The sequence below is a fragment of the Nicotiana sylvestris genome, chromosome 4 (genome assembly GCF_000393655.2).
Source record: "Nicotiana sylvestris chromosome 4, ASM39365v2, whole genome shotgun sequence".
Classification (NCBI taxonomy): domain Eukaryota; kingdom Viridiplantae; phylum Streptophyta; class Magnoliopsida; order Solanales; family Solanaceae; genus Nicotiana; species Nicotiana sylvestris.
In genome coordinates, this window is record NC_091060.1 from 157,785,874 (window position 1) to 157,810,405 (window position 24,532).

Consider the following 24,532-nt stretch of genomic DNA (forward strand, 5'->3'; position numbering starts at 1 on the left):
ACCAAGCAAAACATATCAACTACTAGAGTTAAATTTGCAGTGATTCTCTATCAGCTCTTGTCACTTCATCAAGGACCAATTACTAAGTGTATACTCTCCATTCCTGATCTGAAAGATTGCCCTGAGATTGACAACTTTATGTTTTTCCTGTAAAAGAATGGGGTCGAGTCTCTCGTTCTTGAACTTCCGGAGGTGAAAAATACAAATTGCCCCCTGCAATTTTCACGTGTTCAAAGGTGAGGTATTTGGTTCTGCACCATTGTCAAATCAATCCACCACCTTCCTTTGAAGAATTTAGTAGGCTACTTTGTCTGAAATTGTTTAACGTCGCTATTTCTGCCAAATCGCTTGAGAATTTAATCTCTTGTTGCCCACTTCTCGAGTGTCTGGAGCTGGAAATCTTAGACCCCTTGAACTTTATCGAAGTCAATGCTCCTCAATTAAGATACTTTTACTTTGGAAGCAAAATAAATTCTTTATGTTTCAAGAATACCACTCTTCTTGCTGATGTTGCAATAGCAATGGGACATCCTTTAGATCATGGATCTTCTGTGGAGAGAGGAAAATGTGATTTTGCCGAGTTTTTTGGTTCCTTGCCTGCTGTTAAGGATCTCCGCTTGGATATATGTATTATCAAGGTAAAAGTGAATGGAACTAATAATATTTATCATGTTCTTTCACACACCATGTCTCTGCTGCCCTGACTTTAGTATTTTCTTTGGAAGGCCATGATAGCAGGACTAGATGAAATCCCAGTAAGGCTTCCCATGCCTCTTCTCTCTCTTCGACAGTTTTACCTGTTCGATATTTGTCTAAGTGGATTTGATGAAGTTTGCTGTCTTGTTTGCTTGATTAGAAGCTCCCCATATTTAGAAGAAATTGAAATTGAGGTTTGAAACAACTAACTTGATTTAATTCCTCCTTTTCCTTTGGTTTCCTCTCGCTGTATGTTCTAGTTTATTGTGTTCTTTTCCTCATTTTGTGATCTTTCTTCAGACATTTAATGACAAAGGAGATGAACTTCCTGCTCAGGAATTTTTGGAAGCTGAATACTATTCTGACATAAAGCTGAATCAGCTTACCAAAGTTAAACTGAAAGCAATTAGTGGCACAAAGCCTGAGATTGAATTGATCAAGCTTCTGTTGGCCAAGTCTCCGTTGTTGGAGACAATGATTATTGAGACTTGCACATTATCTAAGCAAACATTGATCGATATAATGAAACAGGTTACGAAATTCGGAAGGTCATCACCTCGAGCAGAAGTCATCTTTTAAGATGGAAATGTTAATCTGGTATGATCTCCGAGCTACCTCTATTTGAATTATTTGAGTGCTATTGATTATGTAATATGCTACGGTAAAGAGATAGATACATTGGTTAAATTAGGTTGCAGGTGAGGCTTAAAGTCAGCACGCATGTGCTTGCTTAATATTAAAACTTGGAAATCTTAAGCAGAACAATGTGTTAACGCACTGACTGTCTTTCTGTAGTATGGCTTAGTAGGTTTACTTTACTATTATGGAAAGGGCACAATAGCCTGGGAAATCCTTGTACTTGTTCCAGATTGTCATCCCGGTCCCTATACTCCACAAAGTTTCATCCAGACACCTCAACTTGATCAAAACAAGACTTTTAAATGAGTGATTCTTCTTCGTTAGATTTTTTCCTTGGTATGTATTTTTTCTTCCATCATGTCATCTTCCCCTTCTATGTGGCTCTTCCATATTTTCCGATGGACTAAGTGTCACGACCCAAATCCTACCTGTCGTGATGGTGTCTATCGTGATACTAGGCAAGCCGACATTTCCAAAATATTTCCAACATTTAACAGAAAATGAATCAAGTAATTTTAAATAACCAAAGTTTTCATAAAAACGGGGTAAGAACCCAAAACACAAATGCGGAAAACAACTCCCAAATCGGGGTGTCACTAAGCTCATGAACGTCTATATATCACCAGTCTAGAAAAGAAATGTCTATGGAAGTCTGGATCAAAATACAATAAAAGAAAATGATAAGGAAGGAGAAACAAGGACTGTGAACGCCGGGCAGCTACCTCGAAGTCTCCGACGATCAACCGTGCGAAAGATCAACATCCACCGTGTCCAGAAACACCTGGATCTGCACACGAAGTGCAGGGTGTTGCGTGAGTACAACCAACTCAGTAAGTAACAATACTAAATAAAGAACTGAAGATAGTGACGAGCTACATAGTTATAGTTCATTTTTCAGTAGTCTCAATAAAAGAAAGTAGGCATGCTTTCAAATTCGGCAATTTAAGTCAAATCAGTTTATTCATGTCAAGTTCAAGCAAAAATCGGATATAATATCTCCCAGAAGTTTCAAAACAGTGACATATAGCAGTTGTGTGCAACAGCAATGAACGTAAATACAGTCTGTCAAGGCAACAATCACTCAGCCTTTCTCAATAGTTCATCACTCGGCACTCAGCCCTCAATACTCGCACTCAATAGATACTTGCGCTCACGGGGAGTGTAAAGACTCCGAAGGGGCTCCTACAACCCAAGCGTTATCTTCGTACGGACAACTCACGCGCTATAATATCATATCAGGATCCGCATGGACAACTCACGTGCTACAGTATAAATACCTAGATCCACACAGACAACTCACATGCTATGGTATCAATATCTCACGATCAGGCCCCCAGCCTCACTCCGTCATCAACCTCTCTAGTCTCACGGGCTCTCAGTAATCATGGAAATCAGCCCAAAACAGAAGTGATATAACGTATCAACAAGGAATAATAGAGACTGAGGTAATATATGCAAGTAAGACTACGACTGAGTACAAGTAGCAATTAACAAGTAATTCAACAGGTATCACGGCCTTTGTAGGTCCCTACGGTACCATCACATAGCCTAAACATGATTTCTAACATGATTTGCAGTCAAATTTCTATAACACATGGAGAGCATACAACTAACAAGAAGTTATTCAACTTTACAGTTCCACAGAAGGGACCAAGTCATAATTCCCACAGTATGCCTCCTTCGCGAACGCGGAAGAACCCTCGCGTTCGCGAAGCACAATATTGCCTCTGACCAAAATCCTTCTACACGAACGCGTTAAACCACTCGCGAACGCGTAGCTTTACTGACCCCTCTCATCGTGAACACGGCCTCACCCTCGCGAATGCGTAGGCCAAAAGTTTGGGGTCCCCAGCTGCCTCATTTCTTCTTCGCGAACGCGTCCGCCCCCTTGAGTTCGCGATTCACTCTCAGTCCAAACCTTCGCATTCACGTCCTCTTCTTCGCGAACGCGAAGAACAAAACTTTCTCAGCCAATAGATGCGTTTCGCGAACGCGAGACCTCTCTCGCGAACGCGTAAGAAGAAACCAAAAATTTACACCAACAATCTTCAGCCATCAAGCTAAGTCCAGAAATGATCCGTTAACCACCCGAAACTCACCCCGAGGTCCTCGAGACCTCAACCAAACATACCATCAAGTTCCAAAACATCATACAACTTAGTCGAACCCTCAAATCACCTCAAACAACATCAAAAACACGAATTGCACGTGGATTCAAGCCTAATGAACTTTGAAATGTCCAAATTTGACAAACAACGTCGAAACCTATCAAATCACGTCCGATTGACTTCAAATTTTGCACACAAGTTACAAATGACACCACGGACCTACTCCAACTTCCAGAATTTGTCATCCTTCACCTCGAAGAAAGTTGTCTCCCTATCAGCATCTCCATGGATAGTAAGAATTCCCCCATCAGATTTCGCGATCCGCTGCCGAATTTGTTCCAATTCCAAGAGCAATCCAACCCCGATATCAAAAAGTTCACTCCCGGTGAAACTTTCCAAAAATTCCTATTTTCGCCATTTCAAGCCTAATTATGAACCTCCAAATCACAATTCGAACGCGCCCCTAAGTCCAAAATCACCTAACAGAGCTAACGGAACCATCAAAACTCCATTCTGGAGTCGTTTACACATAAGTCAACATCCGGTCAACTTTTCCAACTTAAGCTTTCAATTATGAGACTAAGTGTCTCAATTCACTCTGAAATCTCTCCGGACCCGAACCAACCAACCCGGTAAGTCATATAACAGCTGTAGAGCACAAAGGAGCAGAAAATGAGTAACAGGGCTACAACTCTCGAAACAACCAGCCAGGTCGTTACACTAAGCTTACAATTTTTTTCACATCCCTCCAAATTGGGGTAGAGGAATAAGTCAAAATTCAAAAGAATTAATTGTCTGCTCATGTATTTTACGAGGATTTTTCATGGATGGATAACTTTCTTTAAAAGAGGAGTGAAGGTGAGATTATAAGTAAAAAGAATTGATATTGGAGGTGGTGGTACCCATGGCGGAGGAGCCATGGCAGGTGGCGTGATTCTTTAAAGAAGATGAGTTTGAAGAAGAAAGGAGGGGGTTTTCTTTAATTTTAATTGTTTGGCTTTCTCCTTTTATTTTTTTATTTATGAAATTAGAATTTTGTTAAATTATGAAAATTTAATTATTATTTTGGCATAGAATCTGACGTGGATGCTGATTTGTCATCCACATCAAGCAAGTGAGCATCACACGAATCCGAAGGGGTTTAAAAGTCTTATTTTGATCAAGTTGAGGTGTCTGGAAGAAACTTTGTGGAGTATAGGGACCGGGAGGACAATCCGGAACAAGTACAAGTGTCTCCCAGGCCATTCTGCCTTATGGAAAGTCAAATATAAATTTACTAATGAACAATGTGTTGATGCAGTGACTGATGACCGTCTTTTTGGAGTATGCCTCTGTAGCTTTAGTTAACTATTATGGGAAGTCAAATGTAAACAAACTTATAGGCTATAAAATGCCTTTTGGGTCAAATGCTTATGTAACCTTAAAGGCCCCGCCCTGTTTGCCACCCTCACTTATAGTGCACAACCATGCTGACTATATATGACTCGTGCAAAACTTAGTTGAACCCTGATGGGTAAATGCTTATGTAAAATTAACTTGTCAGTGAGTAGATGCTCCTTTAAATAGCTAAGATGGACAGAAGCAGAGGTCTCTTTGAGTAATTACTTAAATAATATAGTTACACATGCCATAATCTATGAATTCCTCAGTATTTTCATCACATGTCAAGTACCTCAAGCCAAATCATCTTGAAACAAGAGTTTTAGCAAGTGTAATGACAAGCAGTACTCAAACAGCTAGATAAGAGATGTAAGAGACCCGAGATGTCTGAGTGGCCCTTGCATTGCATATAAAGTAAAGATGATTCCTAGCTCAATAATAATGCATGGTGGATTCAGAATTGAAAGCGACTAATAAGGGATGTAAGAGACCCCAGGCTCCGGCAAACTCATACACCATTGCGGAATATGTAGTGATATATCCACTTCATTTCATAAAGTTTATTTCTTCTTTTTTTCCTTCAGTGAACAGAAGTAAACTTTATTAAATGTTCCAGGAACTAGACATATTATTATTTTGCGTTATAGATAAGCACAACATTTTCTTCCAACATACTTAACGCTTTTCATCGAAGTTCATCTCTTAAACGCAGATCACGGCATTATTAACCTTTGATTACAAGCTTTCACACAATGCACATGAATTGTTGGATTTAAGCTTGTATCAATTTTTTACACACTATTGAAATTAGCTAATGAAAATGTTGGTTTATGTTTAGTTAACAATGGTATGCTGAAAATGTTGGTTTATGTTTAGTCAACAATGGCATGCCAATTGGAAGAGTTGGTGGAAAGAGTTGGTGTGGATGCTAGGAGGAAGCTTCCTCCTTTGATGTCACCCATGACATCAAGAGGAGGTAGTTTGATGTCAGCAATGACATCAAGAGGAGGTCTTTACCTCTATAAATAGATGCACTCCTTCACTTGTAGAAATCATCCCAAAATAATACAATACATTGTAGTGAGTAGAGAGTTAAGAGAGAAATTCTCTTAAGTGTAATTGGGAAATCTCCCCTTCCTTTGTTAATATTAAAAGGGCAATTGTTCTCTGGTGGACGTAGGATTATTTTGATCCGAACCACGTTAAATCTTGTGTTCTTTCTTTTACGTTTCCGCTAACAATTGGTATCAGAGCGACATGATTCTTTAACGATCCAAGGAGAAAGAACAAGCAAATATGAGTTCCATGAAGTTTGAAATTGATAGATTCAATGGACGCAACAACTTCAATATCTGGAAGATCCAGATGATGGCGTTACTGCGGAGGGAAGGTTCAATCCATGCTATTGACGGAAAGTATCCTACGGATATATCAGCTCCCGACAAGGAGAAGATTGAAGGGGATGCATTGAGTGCAATCCAACTATCCCTTGCACCTAACGTGCTTTGTGAAGTGAGTACGGGTACCGAAGAGACGGCCAAACAGTTGTGGGAAAAGCTAGAAGGGCTATACCAAGACCGATCAGTGACAACAAGAATGTTGTTACAACGGCGTCTTCACACATTTAAGATGGGGTCAGGTACTTCGTTACAAGATCATTTAGATGCGTTTAATAAACTTGTCATGGACTTACAGATTGCAGGAATTAAAAGGGAGGAGGAGACGCTTGCATGTGCTTTGCTATTTTCATTGACTTCAGGATATCGTGATATTGAGAATTCAATGATGTATAGCAAGGAGCCTATCAAGCTTGAGCAAGTGCGGCAGACACTTAACTCTAGTGATGTGCGGAGGCACATTGAAGGAGATAGAGATGACCAGGCAAGTGGCCTCTTTGTAAGAGGCCGGACTAGCCAACAGGGAAAGACCAAATCAAAGCACAGATCAAAGTCTCGTGTGAACAAGAAGAATACAGAGTGTTGGGGTTGTGGCAAGAAGGGGCACTTTGAACGAGATTGCCCAATGTCAAAGTCCAAGGAAAAGGCGAGTGCATCTACAGTTGAACAGGTACATAATTTTGATAATGATTATGTACTAACAACATCGTGTAATAATAATAGTAGTTATGAAAACAAATGGGTGTTAGACTCTGCTTGTACTCTGCATATGACGTTCCGAAAAGACTGGTTTAGCAGCTACGAGAAAAGTGGAGGAACCGTAGTAATGGGCAATAATGCAACTTGTGCAATAGTTGGCATTGGCTCAGTTCGGGTTCGCTGCCATGATGGAATCGTGAGGACTATTACACAAGTCCGTCATGTTCCTGATCTGAAGAAGAATTTGATCTCCTTGGGTACTCTGGATGAACAAGGCTACAGGTACATGAGCGAAGCAGGAACTATGAAGGTGACTAAAGGTTCTTTAGTCATGCTGAAAGGCAAGCTGGAGAACGGCCTTTACACATTGGCCGGAAGCACCATTGTTGGCTCTGCAAATGCATCTACAGTGCAGTTATCTAATGATGACAAGGCAAGACTATGGCACATGAGACTGGGTCATATGAGCGCACGTGGACTGGAGATGTTGAGCAATCGTAAACTTTTGGAAGGTGAGAAGATCAGCACGCTTGACTTCTGTGAGCACTGCGTTCTAGGGAAGCAGAAGAAGGTCAGCTTCAGCACTGGCAAACACAAGACAAGAGGAGTGCTAGACTACATCCATTCAGATTTATGGGGTCCTTCTAAACTTCCATCGAAGGGCGGAAAGAGGTATCTTCTCATTTTTATTGATGATTTCTCACGAAAGGTTTGGGTGTATTTTTTGAAGGCAAAAAGTGATGCTTTTGAAGCATTTAAAGAGTGGAAGATTTTGGTTGAAAATCAAATGGAGCGGAAAATCAAGTATCTTCGCACAGAACAATGGCTTGGAGTTTTGCAATGAAGAGTTTAATGAATTCTGCAAGGTTCATGGGATCTCAAGACATAGGACTGTCAGGCATACCCCACAGCAGAATGGAGTTGCCGAGAGAATGAACAGAACTCTTCTTGAAAAGGCTCGTTGTATGCTCCTACAAGCCAAAATGTCCAAAGTATTTTGGGCTGAAGCAGTTCACACTGCTGCTCATATTGTCAATCGATCTCCAGCATCGGCAATTGACTTTAAGACTCCGAATGAGGTATGGTCAGGTGAACCCTCTAACTATTCATACTTACGAGTATTTGGGTGTCCAGCTTATTATCACGTTAATGAAGGAAAGCTTGAACCAAGGGCTAAGAAGGCCATATTCGTAGGGTATGTGGATGGAGTAAAAGGGTACAAACTTTGGTGTTTGTCTTTACTCAAATTTATAGTTAGTAGAGATGTCACCTTCGATGAATCCTCTATACTTGATCCCCGTAAAGTTTCCGTGGAGTTTTCAGGAAACAAGAACAACGAGCAGGTGGAGCTTCCGGTGGAGCTTGCCAAGGAAAAGGATCAAGAGACTCAGGTTAAAGATGAGTCAGAAGATGTAGGCGTTGAAGAACTTGCTGTCAATGAACCATACACAATTGCGAAGGGGAGGGAGAAGAGGCAGACACGAGAACCGGAACGCCTTATAAATCAAGCAAACTTGATTGCATATGCGTTCGTAGCTGCACAAGAAGAGATTAAAGATCTGGAGCCCTCCTCGTATATTGAAGCAACTTCTTGCAAGGATGCCGCACAATGGCGGTTAGCCATGACTGAAGAGATGGAGTCTCTTCACAAGAATCAGACATGGGTCTTAGTGAAAAGACAAAAGGGGAAGAGGACAGTTGGATGCAAGTGGGTCTACCGAAAGAAAGAGGGAATTCCTGAAGTGGAAGATGCTAGGTTCAAGGCGAGATTGGTTGCAAAAGGTTTCAGCCAAAAGGAGGGAATTGACTACAATGAGATTTTCTCTCCGGTCGTGAAGCATAGCTCAATTCGCGTGCTACTAGCATTGGTTGCACAATTTGACTTGGAGCTTCAACAGCTTGATGTCAAAACTGCTTTCTTACACGGTGATCTAGAAGAGACAATCTATATGGATCAACCTGAAGGTTTCCTAGCTGAGGGAAAAGAAGATCACGTATGCCAACTAAAGAAGTCTTTGTATGGTTTGAAGCAATCCCCTAGACAGTGGTACAAGAGGTTTGATGCATTCATGACTACACATGAATTCTCAAGGAGTGCATTTGATAGTTGTGTGTATCACAAGAAGATGTCTGGTAACTCAATGATTTATTTACTGTTGTATGTTGATGATATGCTTATTGCTGCTAACAACATTACAGAGATAAATGCTTTGAAGAAACTATTGAGTAAGGAATTTGACATGAAGGATTTAGGAGCTGCAAAGAAAATCCTTGGTATGGAGATTTCAAGAGAAGACGATGTTGTACATCTTTCTCAGAAGAGGTATATTGAAAGGGTTCTCGAAAGATTCAATATGCAAACGTGCAAGCCTGTAAGTACACCATTAGCTCCTCATTTTAAACTTTCAGAGTCACAAATGCCTCAGTCCGAGGATGAGGTGGAGCATATGTCAAAGATTCCTTATGCCAGTGCAGTTGGTAGTATTATGTATGCTATGGTATGCACACGTCCAGATATTGCTCAATCTGTAGGTGTGGTAAGTAGATACATGTCCAACCCAGGAAAGAGGCATTGGGAAGTTGTCAAGTGGATATTGAGATATCTCAAAGGAGCTTCTGGTGTTGGTCTTACCTTTCGAAAAAGTGGTACAGGTATTTCAATTCTCGGTTATGTGGATTCTGACTATGCAGGAGATCTTGACAGAAGAAGGTCCACAACTGGATACATCTTTACCCTCGTTGGCAGTGCCGTCAGTTGGAAGTCGACTTTGCAGTCGATTGTCGCTTTGTCTACGACAGAAGCAGAATACATGGCAGCAGCGGAGGCGGTAAAGGAAGCTATCTGGTTGAAAAGTTTAGTAGCGGAATTGAGTTTGGTTCAGCTGGAATCAACTCTTAGATGTGATAGTCAGAGTGCTATTCATCTAATGAAAAATCAGAGATTTCATGAGCGCACTAAACACATTGATGTCAGATTTCATTTTATTCGAGATGTTATTGATGAGGGAACTATCAAGGTCGTGAAGGTTATCACAGACGATAATGCTGCAGACATGTTGACCAAGATAGTCCCGCTCGCTAAGTTTGCACACTGCAAGGACTTGGCGGGGGTGTGCATCAACTGATGCAACTCCGAAGAGAACAGTTGCTAGGTGGAGGTGGTATGTTCAACAATGGTTTGATTCTTCTTGTTTCTTACAACGGGGTTGCCCAGTAAGCTTAGAAGTTTTGGCCAGAGTTGTTCACACGCTCGAAACGCAAACCAAGGTGGAGATTGAAAATGTTGGTTTATGTTTAGTTAACAATGGCATGCTGAAAATGTTGGTTTATGTTTAGTCAACAATGACATGCCAATTGGAAGAGTTGGTGGAAAGAGTTGGTGTGGATGCTAGGAGGAAGCTTCCTCCTTTGATGTCAGCAATGACATCAAGAGGAGGTAGTTTGATGTCAGCAATGACATCAAGAGGAGGTCTTTACCTCTATAAATAGATGCACTCCTTCACTTGTAGAAATCATCCCAAAATAATAAAATACATTGTAGTGAGTAGAGAGTTAAGAGAGAAATTCTCTTAAGTGTAATTGGGAAATCTCCCCTTCCTTTGTTAATATTAAAAGGGCAATTATTCTCTGGTGGACGTAGGATTATTTTGATCCGAACCACGTTAAATCTTGTGTTTTTTCTTTTACGTTTCCGCTAACAGCTAATCTAGCTAATCAGTTGTAACATGTAACTATCTTATTTTTACATAACCACTTTACGTTCCTATCGATAGTCACTTCAAATTGGCGTTTAATAGGGTGCATAATGTCAGGTTTTCACATTATCCGAGTGTATAATTTAAATCCATACTAATAATGAGTAAACCCCAACCACCTCCTCTCCCCGCGCGGGTAAATGACGGTTTTAATGGTGGTTCATCTGACAGGTTGTGATATCTTAAACTTTTTTAGATCACAAGCTTCCGAAGTTCAGAGTAGTGAAGAGCCCCAGCTAGATCATCTTATAAAGTAGTTTGGAACAGTGCTCTTACCTCTTGGGATTGACTTATCAAATCCGGGAACTATTAGGTGAAAGTTACATATAGTGCTGCACATGCAAATTTCTGGCTAGAAATAGGCAGGGTATGAAAGAGGAAGCTGCAGTGAATCATCAATATTGCCATTTCTAGTTCATTCATTTGATCCCCTTTCTCCTTGACAACAGTGGAGGAGATGTTTAGCAGCATAATGACTAATAGAATGATATTTCCTTTTAAATTTTCGTAAAAGAAAGACATGTCAACAGTATATGCTGTAATTCCTCCGTGCTTAAAAATCATTCATAAGTCCCACAAGCCAGGCTAGGCCCAAAATAGTTGTCGAGGGGGGATCACATAAGTAACGTTTTGTTGCACTCCGTTATCATTCGTAACACCCATCTTGGCTCAAAGGATTGTCACGTTTCGCTTTCCAAAGTCAAAATACATATATTTGATCTAATTTCTGATTTAATCATGACACTTCATCTAAGTTCTGAATTTATCAATTCTCATTTTACTTCAAAAATAAATTGGCTAGTAATTTGTGAATTGCATACTTTCGATCGCTGTGGGGTTAACTCAAATCTAATTAATTAGGCCATCTCAAAAATCGGGGGAAGTGCACGGTTGGCCACTAATAACACATGTATTTACTTTTAAGCCACCGTTTAAAATGTCTTTAGCCTTTAGTCACTGCTTTAATAAACTTTAACTGCCCGGACGAAAATACTCTTCTGCTCATGTCCTTAACATTTGTACTTAACTTCAAGACTTCGGGACTACATGTCCTTAACTTTTGAACTTGGAACTCTAAGTTCAGGACTTCAGGACTACATGTCCTTAACTTTTGAACTTGTAACTCTAAGTTCAGGACTTCAAGGCTACATGTCCTTCACTTTTGAACTTGAAACTCTAGGTTCAGGACTTCAAGGCTACATGTCCTTAACTTTTGAACTTGGAACTCAAACTTCAGGACCAAACGTCCTTAACTTTTGAACTTGTAAGTCAAAGTTAAGGACCTATTGTCCTTAACTTTTGAACTTGTAACTGTAAGTTAATGACTACTTGTCCTTAACTTTTGAACGTGTAACTGTAAGTTAAGGACTGTCTGTCCTTAACTTTTGAACTTAGAAATCAAAGTTAAGGACCTATTGTCCTTAACTTTTGAACTTGTAATTGTAATTTAAGGACTGCATGTCCTTAACTTTTGAACTTGTAACTGTAAGTTCAGGACCAAGTGTCCTTAACTGTTGAGCTTGTTAGTCTAAGTTCATGACCTATTGTCCTTAACTTTTGGGCTTCTTAACCTAAGTTCAGGACCTATTGTCCTTAACTTTTGAACTTGTTAGTCTAAGTTCAGGACTTCAGGACCTATTGTCCTTAACTTTTGAACTTGTAACTGTAAGTTCAGGACCAAGTGTCCTTAACTTTTGGGCTTCTTAACCTAAGTTCAGGACCTATTGTCCTTAACTTTTGAACTTGTTAGTCTAAGTTCAGGACTTCAGGACCTATTGTCCTTAACTTTTGAACTTGTAACTGTAAGTTCAGGACCTATTGTCCTTAACTTTTGAGCTTGTTAGTTTAAGTTCAGGACTAAGTGTCCTTAACTTTTGATTTCCTTCTTCTTTATAATTTTTTTTATGATGCCTAACCAAAAGGCTAATCTTCAGAACACAAATTAAACTGATAATAACAGAGAGAAATTTAAACAGAACTTTTTGAACAGAAATTCTCCCATTCTTGCCATAGAAGGGGCTAAGAAACTTCAGTTGGCTCAACACCGTGCAATAACCAGGGGCGAAGGCACACTTGGGTTAGGGTGGTCAACTGACCACCCTTTGTTGGAAAATTGCGCTGCTTATATAGGTAAACTATTAGATTTTAGAGGTACATAACATGTATTGAACACCTTTTGTCGCATTATTTTTTTTACTTATTTCAAGTTTGAACATCCTTGACAAAATTCCTGGCTTCGCTACTGGCAATAACAATTGAAAGACTAAGGTCAACGTTAATTAGTAGGAGTATTAAAGAAGAAAAAGAGATTAACAAATTGGTAGAAGTCTCTTTTCCGGTATTTGATTTGACAATTTTGTTAATCTCTTTTCTTTTCTTCTTCAAATACTGAAAAAGAGACTTCTACTTATTGCTTGTATCGCCGCCAAGTCTAGCTCCGCCCACCCGGTCTTTCCAATCCACTGTAATTTCGTTTGGGAAGGAAAAGGTAACTCAGTCTTTTCATATTAATTTTAATAGACTAGTGACTACTTTTGCTCAATATTAAAAATGATGAATAAAAAGTAAATATAACTTTAAATAGTGGCTACTCCACACAATTTTTAATCAAAAATCGTAATTAGATCAATTATTAATGGCAAGCCCAATCAAGAATGGGCCAACAGTCAAGTATATAATCTTATCACTGGACCATGTTACCCATGAAGAACAGACCTCAACTTCATACAACTAAAATTGGGTGATTTGCAGTCATACCTTATATTTATGTCACATTTTAACCTATACCTTATTTTTAAAAATTATTAATTTTGTAACCAACTAACAAAAAATCCGTAATAATATGACCATTATACCCCTTCCAAAACATATAAAAGATGCATCAAGCATACCAGATTTAAATTCCATATCGCCTCCGTATTTCCTCATATCGCCTCTCACAAACCAGATTTGAACCAGATTCAAAATTACAAAATACATTGTAAGTATTCAAATTCATCTTTAGAATTCAAAAGAGTTTTTGAAACTGGTTGATTTCATGATATATGTTTTCTGATTGATTGATTGAAGTTGTTTGACGAACTTCACTGATATGCTGAATTTGCATTCTAAATCTGTTTGACGTTGAATTAACATTCTAATCCGACAAATTTAAATATGTTGAAGTTTTTCACTACATAATATGCTGAAATTTTTGGTTTATTTGCTAAACAAGCTGAGCCTTTACATATGCTGAAGTATATGTCTTGTTTATTTGCTAAATAAGCGGAAGTTATTTAGTTCATATTTAAAAAATTCAGCAAAACGAGCTGAAGTTTTAAAGTATTTACACCTTTAGCAAAACTTCAGGATAGGTGCTGAAGTTTGTTAGTTAATCTTTAAAAAATTCAGCAAGACGAGCTGAGGTTTTCCTCATGCACTGAGTAAAAAATAAAACATAAATTAAAATTTCATAATGCACAAAAACTTCAGCATTAGGTGCTGAAGTTTTTTAATTAACTTTTAAAACCTTCAGCAATACTAGCTGGAGTTTTCCTCCTACACTGGGTAAAAAAAATAAAATATAAATTAAAATTACATATTGCACAAAAACTCCAGCATAGGTGCTGAAGCTTTTAGTTAATCTTTAAAAACTTCAGCAAGACGAGCTAAAGTTTTCCTCCTACACTGGGTAAAAAATAAAACATAAATTAAAATTTCATATTGCACAAAAACTTCAGCATTAGGTACTTAAATTTTTTAGTTAATCTTTAAAAACTTCAGCAAGACGAGCTGAAATTTTTCTCCTACACTGGGTAAAAAATAAAACATAAATTAAAATTTCATATTGCACAAAAACTTCAGCATTAGGTGCTGAAGTTTTTTAGTTAATCTTTAAAAATTTTAGCAATACGAGCTGAAGGCTAATACAACAAATCACTTGTTTCTCTTCTTTTTATTTTCAACTAGTGAAATGATCCGCGCTTCGCGCGGCCTTAAAAGACATCTATAAAATTTCAAAAATGATGAGATATTCTTGAAATTTTGTTGAAGCAAAAATATGCTATTACTCATAATGTCCTCAACTACAATCTAGAAGAATAAATGGACTAAAAAAATTATAACAAAATAAAATAAAATAATAAAGGTGACCATAATAGAGTAATCACAAAGAAGTTAGTATTACGAAGCAAAATGTGATAAAAGTATCTCAAAGTATTCGTAACCGACTGGTCTGCTGGGTAAAAATGAGAGCAAATTAAAACGTACATGGCATATTTAAATAATAGCAAAGTATGGAGTGTCACAAAATTAATCATTAATTTTGTGAAAGAAAAGAAAAGAGAAAGAGTAAGAACCTCCGCTCATTAATCAGAATCCACATTCATATACAAGGCTTTGGCTCAAAATTTAAAGGATGCCAACCGTTGGTAACCGGTTTGAAGCGGAAAATAGGTTACAAAATTAAAAATGAAAATAAAAAGATACAATCCTTCTCTTTCGTACAAATAAAAAAAAATCATAGAGAGAAAGCACATAAAAGAAAAAGATCGATTGGCGCATCTCTACAGTTCTGCCTTTGTTGCCATCACCTCTGCCTCCTTTATGGCCGCACTGCCACTTTTTTTCCGTTAAAATCCTTATTTTGTCATGTTGAAACCTCTCCTCCTTTATATCCTTTAGATCTGAATGCAATCATTAATTTGTCCAAATCAACAGAATAAAATACAATTTAAAAAATATGGAATGGAAAACCTCTGTAACCTCATGAGAAATCTACATTTGGTTGCATGCTAATTTAGTGTCACCCGACTTCTACAGTTGGGAGTTTTGGGATGCAGTGTATGCACTTGTCCTTAACCTTGCTTCTTGGCAATGTTTGGCAATGCTAGATATAGCATAAACAATTCTTACACAACCATGTTGCATATTAGACTTATCATAGTAAGATGCTCTCTCCATTTCTGTTTCTCTAATCCTTTTATTGCTATTCTTCTTTATTATATCTTTGTTGCATCAAAAGATTTTCTTTTATAATTTTGTTCCAAGAACAACTTTAACAGGATTCTTCGCAGCATTACAAACAACCACACTCGCTAACCAAATAGGATTAATTGAAAGTTAAACCATACAAGTGTGGATATCATCACTTCTAATAAAAGTTAAATGACAATAACAGACAAATTCATTAATGCATATCTACTGTTGACACTAAACAGAAAAGTAAAAGAAGTCCAAACACTTTTATTTAAGCTAACACAATATGCTAGAAGCAATGCTAAAGACTCTTCTGTTTGCAAATATTGGTGTCTCTATCGCTAAATTCATCGTCATCTATGATTATGTTTCTTCTCTTTCTATTCTTTACAACATCACTAACATGTTGATCTTTGCCAGAGTGTTCCAAGTTATCCAATGAGACATCGGCAGCCTGTTTGGTTCTTAAAAAGAAAAGTTCACATATCTATTAAACATGTCCAATTTTAAATCTGAAAAAGATAGGTTATTCAGATACCTATTAAACTGTAAATCAACTTACCTTTTTTTTATTAATCTTTTTGACTATCGCTCCTCTGGTTCTTTTTCATCCCCCAATAAGCTTTTTCCCTACAAAAGCAACAAAAATAAAGCTTATTTATAGATATTTATACATGTCCAATACAATTATGGATTAAAAGTTCTTATAAAGTACATAACTGATAACACTACCTTCTTATCTTTCCTCGATTGGTATTGCATTTCCAAATTTTCAACAAGAATGAAAATCTTTGATACGGTAAAATTTTCAAGCCCCTCTTGCAAATTGTAACTGTTTAATTTTAGCTTGAAAATAAAATCTTTTCCGATAAGGCTTTGGATTTGGGCAGGTACATCATTGTTATCCGATGATGACAGCCTGCTGAACAACTTGTGAGCTGATGTATCAAGTAGCTTCTCTGCAACAACATTAAATAGGACAACACTGCTCTCCCCAGTTTTGTCTTTGACTTTTACGTGTATCTTATACCTTATTTTACAAAATAAGTTAGTTTAGATAACAACATCAATCAAATTCACATTACAAATTGGTTCCTTACTTCACCAAGGGAAACTTGCATTTTTTGTTGCAAATCGAGCAATTATAGACACCATTAACAGGTTCGATCTTCTTTGAACACGCATTGTATGAAATATAATACCAACCAAAACGGTTGTCTATTTTTGTAGTCTCTCCCCTCATGATAACAATGTATTCCTACCATTTAAAAGACTATATATTAGCGGCATCTTAAAATTTTGAGAAAAAGAAAACTTAAGAAGCAAAATAGGAAAATAACCTCTAGTTCAGGACTCCAGTCATAATCCAACAACTCCTTGATGTTCATCCTGTTCAAAAACATCTCTTCCTCAATCGGAATGTTGTTAACATTAGAGCGTTCAATAGTTTGTACTCCAGCAGACATGGTCGCAAACTTTTGGATCAAAGAAGTTATGTAGTCTACCTTGAGATTCACATATATTTTGCTTGCGTAGCTGGTGGCGAAGCTAACCTCACCTATTGACAATGAATGCAATAATTAATAGCTTCATTATAATGTTCAATGTATCAGAGTAGATAACTTTAATCATTAAATCTAAAACAATTACCACTGAATTCTTTAACTGTTGTAGCGGTTACTATCACGATATACAGGTCAGAATCCCTCTTGTACAAATAAGGATCAAATTTCTCACCAAGTTCTTCCCATAAAGTAATTTTTGATTTGACAGAACTACAACAAAATGATGGATCGGACACTAATAGAAGAAAAATTCATATGATTCATGTAAATATAATCAAAAGATATATGCAATAGAATAATTGGTAAAAGAGCAGGTGAATTTTTTTAGTTTAGGCAATATTGGTTCCTATAGACAGGAATCCTATTTTCTCCAAACCAAATTAACAGATTTGTTTGAAAGGTTTTACTCCCCGAACCAAACTAACAAATTTGTTTGAAAGGTTTTACTCTACCAAGACCGCACATTTGAGGAAGAGGCATTGAAACATAATAGGAAATGAAAATTCTGGAAGATTTACAAATTAAAGGAACATAAAATGGGAAGCGACTCACTAATCAGTAATAATATGGTTGCCCCTTTTTTTCCACCTCGAGCCAGCAGTCTCCATGTCTCCAACTCCGCACAAACAACGCACCACATCTACAAATGAAGAGCAGAAAGTTGTTATTTTAGAATTACATGAATATTTAAAAAAAATATAGATTTTTTAATAAATATACCTGATACCACAGTATTATTGTTCACCCTTGAGTCAATCATATCTGGTGTGATAAAGTGAAATCCATTTACAAGAATACTAACAATATCTTCCTCTAGACTTTTGACGGTGGTTTTAAGTAAAAAAATAATTTTAAAATTACTTTCAACAGGCCTATATCCACCAGTACTTTCAACAACTTTGAAGTTTTTGATAACAAACAAAGAACCTTTGGTCAACTTATCGTTGAACTTGTTATTTAATTTCTTGTTGATTGTAGCATGCATCAAATTTTCCTGATAAAAGAAAAGACGTAAATATTTTGAGATGAAAAGACACGAAGAGAATCTGTGTATAAAAGTATAAGAATCATGAAGGTACCTTTTCGTCAATAAATATCATATCCAAGCCAATCAACTCTCCATTTTCTTGAGATTAAAAGAATCCTACATTCTGCAAATTCTAACCCTTATCAACTAATTATCCCTATGAAGACCTAACTCTGAAAGAAAAGAGTATGTCATTCTAAGAAAATAATGAAAAGCAAGAGAAAGCAAGCTAGTTACAGTATGAATAACATTCATCACCATCTATATATAATCCATCAAAAAAGAGGATCAATAGGTAGAAGATTAATCATCAATTTAATAATTAGAAATTAATACACAATAAATATCATTGTAATTAGGAATTATGAGGATAAATGGAGAATTATTAGGAGAAGATAGTAGAAAAAATCAAACGACTACAACATGCCATAAACTGAAGAATGGATTTTACCTTGGCATGAAGCTGTGAAACGTGGGGTGTGTTAAGAGGAAACAAAAAAACGGCAAATTAGAATTTTATCGTGAAAGGGTAAAACAAAACGGTTAGTGGGCTTAATGTTTGGGATGTTTAGTAGCATTTTAATAGCAGTTATTATTTGGAGTAGTGGGCTAATAAAGTACTATTAGAAATAAATGGAGAAAAGGAGTGAAATAACAGAAAAAATTCAAAAAAAAACCAGGAAAAAGAAAAATATGAAAGCTGACCATTCAGGGATGCCACATCAGCTGACCATTTCCCAACTTTATATATATATATATATATATATATATATATAATACCATTTATATTACATATTTAAATATAGTATGAAGCAAAATATTTGTATAAACTGTGCCGACCAGTTAGAATTATCTTAGAAAACCTCAAATATTGATTATTAAATTTAAATAATTTAAATAAAGATAATAAAATTCATATAATCAGCATCAACTAACTTGAAAACAAAATAATTATCGATTTAGTTAGATGCATTAGGATCTTTAGATGCTTTAGGTGCCATCTGTTAAAAAAAGAGAGTAAAAGTTACAAAAAATAATATCAAAACATTATCAAAAAGATCAGTTAAAACTTCAATCTCTAAGAAGGCTGAAGTTCCATAGTTACAAAACAAAAACTTCAGCTCTAGAGCTGAAGTTCGACATTACAAAAACAAAAACTTCAGCTCTAGAGCTGAAGTTCACCAGTTACAAAACAAAACATTCAGCAAAAAAATATGATGTAGTTTTTACAAAACACAAAACACAAATTCAAATCCAAAAATAATGCCAAAACATGAAAAAATTTCAGCTCATATCTAAGGTATCATTGAACTATTATAAACTTCACACTTTAATAGTATCATCTATTTAACTCTCAAAATTTTTAAAAGTTTTGACGTCTAATCACTGAAGAATTTATAGAATTTTCATCAATAACACAAACACTCGTTCAAAAAACCTAAAAACACAATCGTAAAAGTAAAACTAATGCACTTATCAAATAAACCCTAAGAAACTATTTTATCATAAATACATGACTATCAAAACTAAAACTAGAAATTAAATCGTAAAGATTAATACTAAAATAAAACCCAGAAAGTTAATGCAATGTACCTGTGATTAAATCGTAATGTTGGAAACAACGACGACTAGCAGTTGAAAAATAAAAAACAACGACGAAAACCGTTTGATTTCAGAGAAGAACAAATCAAAAAACGCGAATAACGGGAGAGAGAGACAAAGACAGTAGATGACTAGCATATACTTGAAGAGAAAGTAGTCTTTTAATAAAAAAGGACAAAATAGTCTTTTTAAAAGGCTTTTAATAAAAAAACAGGTACAAATACAAATAGAAAAATAAAGTGCCTACAGATTAAAAAGGGGCGTTCCACGCAATTTTTACACTAAAATATGAGATGGCCCACTAAAGAATTTTCCTAATCAATTTGGTTAACATAATAGAGTACCCATAAAACGACCGATTTTGTGATGGACCAGATACTATTTCAGTTGACAACGTATCAAATACGACTCCAAAAACAACAGAAGCTACTGAGTAGTGTAGTACTACTATAATAATTTTCACAGATGGCCATGGCTGACACAGAAACAGAGAGAGAAGTAGCCAGGCTAATATTGGAAGTCCCCACCCTCCTTTTTTTCACTTTCATTTCTCTTTTTCTTTCCCATATATCTTCACGTGAATCTGACTGTGCCTTTGCCATATCCTCTCTTCAGTCTTTCACCTCTTTTGTCACGTATTGCACCTCTAAACCTCTCTGCATAATGTAAGACCATTGCTACATTATAGAGCTAGCAAAGAAAAGAAAACCAAAAAAAGGGTCGTAAAAATTCAATCTTTGAACCCCCAACAACTCTTTTCCCTTCTCGCACTGAGAGAAGATGAAAATACATCAACTCTTAGTAGTAGTTGTTAATCTCTTATGTTTATCTTCTTTAGCCACTGGTTCTTCTCATTTACAATCCCCTTCCACTAGTTTGTTAGTTCCTTCAGATGCTTCAGCATTGTTAGCATTCAAATACAAAGCTGACTTAGGAAACAAACTTGAGTTTTCTGCTAATAAAAGCTTCAGATTCTGCAAATGGAAAGGTGTACAATGTGCAGAAAAGAAAGTGGTTCGTGTTACATTTGAAGGTTTAAGCTTAGGTGGTATATTTCCTCCTAATACATTGTCTAAACTTGATCAACTACGTGTTTTGAGTCTTCAAAATAACTCACTTACTGGTCCCATTCCTGATCTTTCTTCCCTTGTTAATCTCAAAGTTCTTTTCCTTGACCATAATTTATTCACTGGTTCAATACCACTTTCTATATTTACTCTTCACAGGCTCAAAACTCTTGATCTGTCCTACAACAATCTCACCGGTTCATTACCCATTTCAGTCAACAACTTGAACCGGTTGTACTATCTCCGGCTTGACTCGAACCGGATAAACGGTTCAGTTCCACCGCTGAACCAATCTTCACTTCAAATCTTTAACATTTCTCACAATACCCTCTCCGGTCCTATTCCAGTAACTAAAACACTATCCCGGTTTAAAACGGCATCGTTCTCAGATAATAAAGGACTTTGTGGCGAAATCATACACAAAGAATGCCGTCCAATACAACCCTTTTTCAGCCCGTCTACTGACGCCGCTACCAAAATTAAACCGCCGCCACCAAAAACTCCAGCAGAACTCGGCCAAAACGAGGATTTACAAAATGGGGTTGCTTTAAAAAGTAAAGAAAACAAAACCCATAAAAGATATTTACTCATTATTGGGGTTTCCACAGCTTGTTTAGTCCTTATATGTTCAGTAATATTATTAGCATTAGCGACGAAAAAGCACAAGAACTCGAAAAAATTGGGCGAAAAAACCCAGAAAGGTGCATTTGATCCAAGTGTTAGTGGCAATGCAGAAGCAGTAATGAGGATTGAAGAAGACAATAATGAGTTAGAAGAGAAGGTGAAAAGAGTGCAACAAGGAATGCAGCAAGTGATTGGGAAAAGTGGGAGCTTAATGTTCTGTGCAGGTGAGGTGCAGGTGTATACGCTGGAGCAGCTGATGAGAGCTTCTGCTGAGCTTTTGGGTAGAGGGACAATGGGGACCACTTATAAAGCAGTGCTTGATAACCGTTTGATTGTTTGTGTGAAGAGATTGGATGGTGGGAGATTAGCGGGTACAAGTAAGGAAGAGTTTGAGCAGCATATGGAATCAGTGGGCGGGCTTAGGCACCCGAATTTGGTTCCACTTCGGGCGTATTTTCAGGCAAGGGAAGAAAGGCTTTTGGTCTATGATTATCAGCCCAATGGTAGCTTGTTCTCTCTTGTTCATGGTACGTTCCTTTTCTATTTGTTCTTATTCCTTTTTTTTCTAATACGCTTACTGGAGTAATTCACCAGTGGTATTAAATAATTCTATCCTTCAAAGCTTAAATAGATGAAAAGAAATGATCCAATATTTTGCTTTCGCCGGATTTGAGCCTACTTCTGTTTATTCTTAATCTTCAATAAATGAACGTAAAGAGAACATGACATTAATGTGAATGAGAAAAAGAATTGAAATGGATAGATTGGGATATCAGAACTATTATTGGTTTCGCTGTAATTAGTCTAACTTAATTTGTCGGAATAAAATGCCTACGCTATATGTAATGTAGGGACAATATCTTAGATTTTCTTCTTTTCTTCTTCGTCATTTTTGTTTTTGGTTTTAAATTGTTCTTGGAAAGGGCTTGGTTATGATAGAATTGAGGGTCTTTTGGTTGGAAACAAGTTATTCTAAGGTTAATTATATCGCCATTAATATTATTATTGTACCTATATGGATAAAAATAACACTCAGTTTCTGCCTCCGCCCTTCCTCAACCCCAAGGTTTTCACAGACACAGAGCATCTTGCAGCTGACCCTGACGACATTGGAAACCGATTTCTATCTTCGTAAAATATTTTTATGTTTGTTTAGTGTCCTAATCATAGGTAGTAGTGTTATTAAACTTATTTAATCTGATTTAAGAATATAACTTTAATTTTGTTTCACGTGTGATTGCGTAACTTGAAGTTAATAGTATTGTGGGGGTCAGCTCTCGGCATTGCTCAAGTAATAAAGAATACTGTTATTGCATGTTCAGTACCACCGTCGCATATTTAATACAAAGCCTTATAATTATTCTTTATTGAATTTAGTTAGTTTTATCAAACTTGGTCGATCTGACGTGGCATCCGAAACATACTTTGACTGGTCAATGTGCCACGTGTTCAGGTTCCAAGTCATCAAGAGCAAAGCCACTTCACTGGACTTCATGCTTGAAAATAGCAGAGGACGTAGCTCAAGGACTTTCCTACATTCACCAAGCATGGAGGCTTGTTCATGGCAATCTCAAGTCCTCTAACGTCCTCCTCGGCTCCGATTTCGAGGCGTGCATAGCCGACTATTGCCTCTCGGTCCTCGCTGTCCCCTCGGACGACGAGGACCCTGATTCTGCAGCCTACAAGGCTCCAGAAATCCGAAAGTTGAGTCACAACCACCACCATCACCGCCAAGCCAGTGCAAAATCCGATGTTTATTCATTTGGCATTCTTTTACTTGAGCTTCTAACAGGAAAACATCCCTCAGAACATCCATATTTAATGCCAGATGATATGATCCATTGGGTGAAATCTACTAGAGAAGATCATGAGGGAAGTGGAGAAGATAATAAGTTGGAAATGCTTCTTGAAGTAGCTATGGCTTGTAGAGTGACATCACCAGAGCAAAGACCAACAATGTGGCAAGTGTTAAAGATGATACAAGAGATCAAAGAATCTGTAATAATGGAAGATAGTCGTGATATGGACCTCCTCACTGGCACCTCCTAGTTCTTTCTAGTTACTAAATCTTAGTTATAAAGTTAAATCTGTATTATATTCTAAATACCTTTTATTGTCCATTGGAAAAGAAAAGATAAAAAAGGGGAAACTAAAAAGGCAGAAACATCTAGACTATATACGGATTTTCATTTGCTTAAGTTTTTGGGGCTCTTAGTTGGGGGAAATTAAAGACTATACCTTTGTTAGCATGTTCATAAGTAGCTCGTCTTATTTAAATTAGGCAAAATACCTTAAACCACCCCTAAATTTGGCTCAGATTATTAGTATCCTTTCCGAACTATGCCCGGTCTTAATTACCCCCCTCAACTTGGCCTTTTGAGGGCCAATACCCCCTAGATGCTGATGTGGCAAAAAGTGTGGGTACACTCCCCTGCCACGTGGATTTTTCTGTCTGTGGTATTTTTTTGAAAAATAAAATATTTTTTTACCCTTTCGAATAAAATTTATAATAAAACTTGGATATAACTACATTATTTAGGCTAAATATTTTTGTTTGGCCAAAATAATAAAGTTTTAGTTAATCTTTTTTTGAATTTGACCTGAAAATAAAGATTTATACTATTGAAATAAATAGTCAAAGCATCTAAAAAGTTATAAAAAATACATAGTTGAAATAATAGTCATTGCACCAAAAGAAGAAATAAAAAGAGTGTACAATTGCAAGACTATTTATTTCAACGGTGTATTTTTACTTTTTTAGGTAAAATCTATTAAAAAAATAAAAATAAAATTAGAGCACCGTAATTTAGAGCTATATAAAAAATTATAGCCAAAATAATTAATTTCAAATTATGTATTTTTTATATCTTTTTAAATGCCTTGACTATTTATTTCAATTGTATAAATCTTTATTTTCAGGTCAAAGTCAAAAAAAGATTAACTAAAACATTATTATTTTTGGCCAAGTAAAAATATTTAACCTAAATAATGTAGTTATATCCAGGTTTTATTATAAA

General features: G+C 36.7%; 3 protein-coding genes across 4 annotated transcripts; 2 read left to right on the forward strand and 1 right to left on the reverse strand.

The window, feature by feature from the left end:
• The first annotated feature begins 385 nt into the window (after window positions 1–385).
• LOC104235437 (F-box/FBD/LRR-repeat protein At1g13570-like) lies at window positions 386–1,275 on the forward strand. Its single transcript, XM_009789196.2, has 3 exons — window positions 386–638; window positions 726–890; window positions 997–1,275. The coding sequence occupies exons 1-3, from the start codon at window positions 522–524 to the stop codon at window positions 1,273–1,275; spliced, it is 561 nt and encodes a 186-aa protein (XP_009787498.1). The 5' UTR covers window positions 386–521.
• Window positions 1,276–15,140: 13,865 nt separating this feature from the next.
• On the reverse strand, window positions 15,141–17,995 carry LOC104235438 (uncharacterized). Of its 2 annotated transcripts, none has more exons than XM_070171632.1 (7): window positions 17,916–17,995; window positions 17,748–17,835; window positions 16,971–17,188; window positions 16,731–16,888; window positions 16,363–16,660; window positions 16,193–16,260; window positions 15,141–15,338 (listed from the first exon to the last, which is right to left on the reverse strand). In XM_070171632.1, the coding sequence occupies exons 2-6, from the start codon at window positions 17,833–17,835 to the stop codon at window positions 16,216–16,218; spliced, it is 807 nt and encodes a 268-aa protein (XP_070027733.1). In that variant the 5' UTR covers window positions 17,916–17,995; the 3' UTR covers window positions 15,141–15,338; window positions 16,193–16,215. The 2 variants fall into 2 exon arrangements, with proteins under 2 accessions (XP_070027733.1, XP_009787501.1); XM_009789199.2 differs by lacking the exon at window positions 15,141–15,338 and adding an exon at window positions 16,045–16,094.
• A 2,426-nt stretch (window positions 17,996–20,421) lies between these two features.
• On the forward strand, window positions 20,422–23,713 carry LOC104235439 (probable inactive receptor kinase At5g67200). Its single transcript, XM_009789200.2, has 2 exons — window positions 20,422–22,042; window positions 22,969–23,713. The coding sequence occupies exons 1-2, from the start codon at window positions 20,605–20,607 to the stop codon at window positions 23,562–23,564; spliced, it is 2,034 nt and encodes a 677-aa protein (XP_009787502.1). The 5' UTR covers window positions 20,422–20,604; the 3' UTR covers window positions 23,565–23,713.
• Window positions 23,714–24,532: the final 819 nt, after the last annotated feature.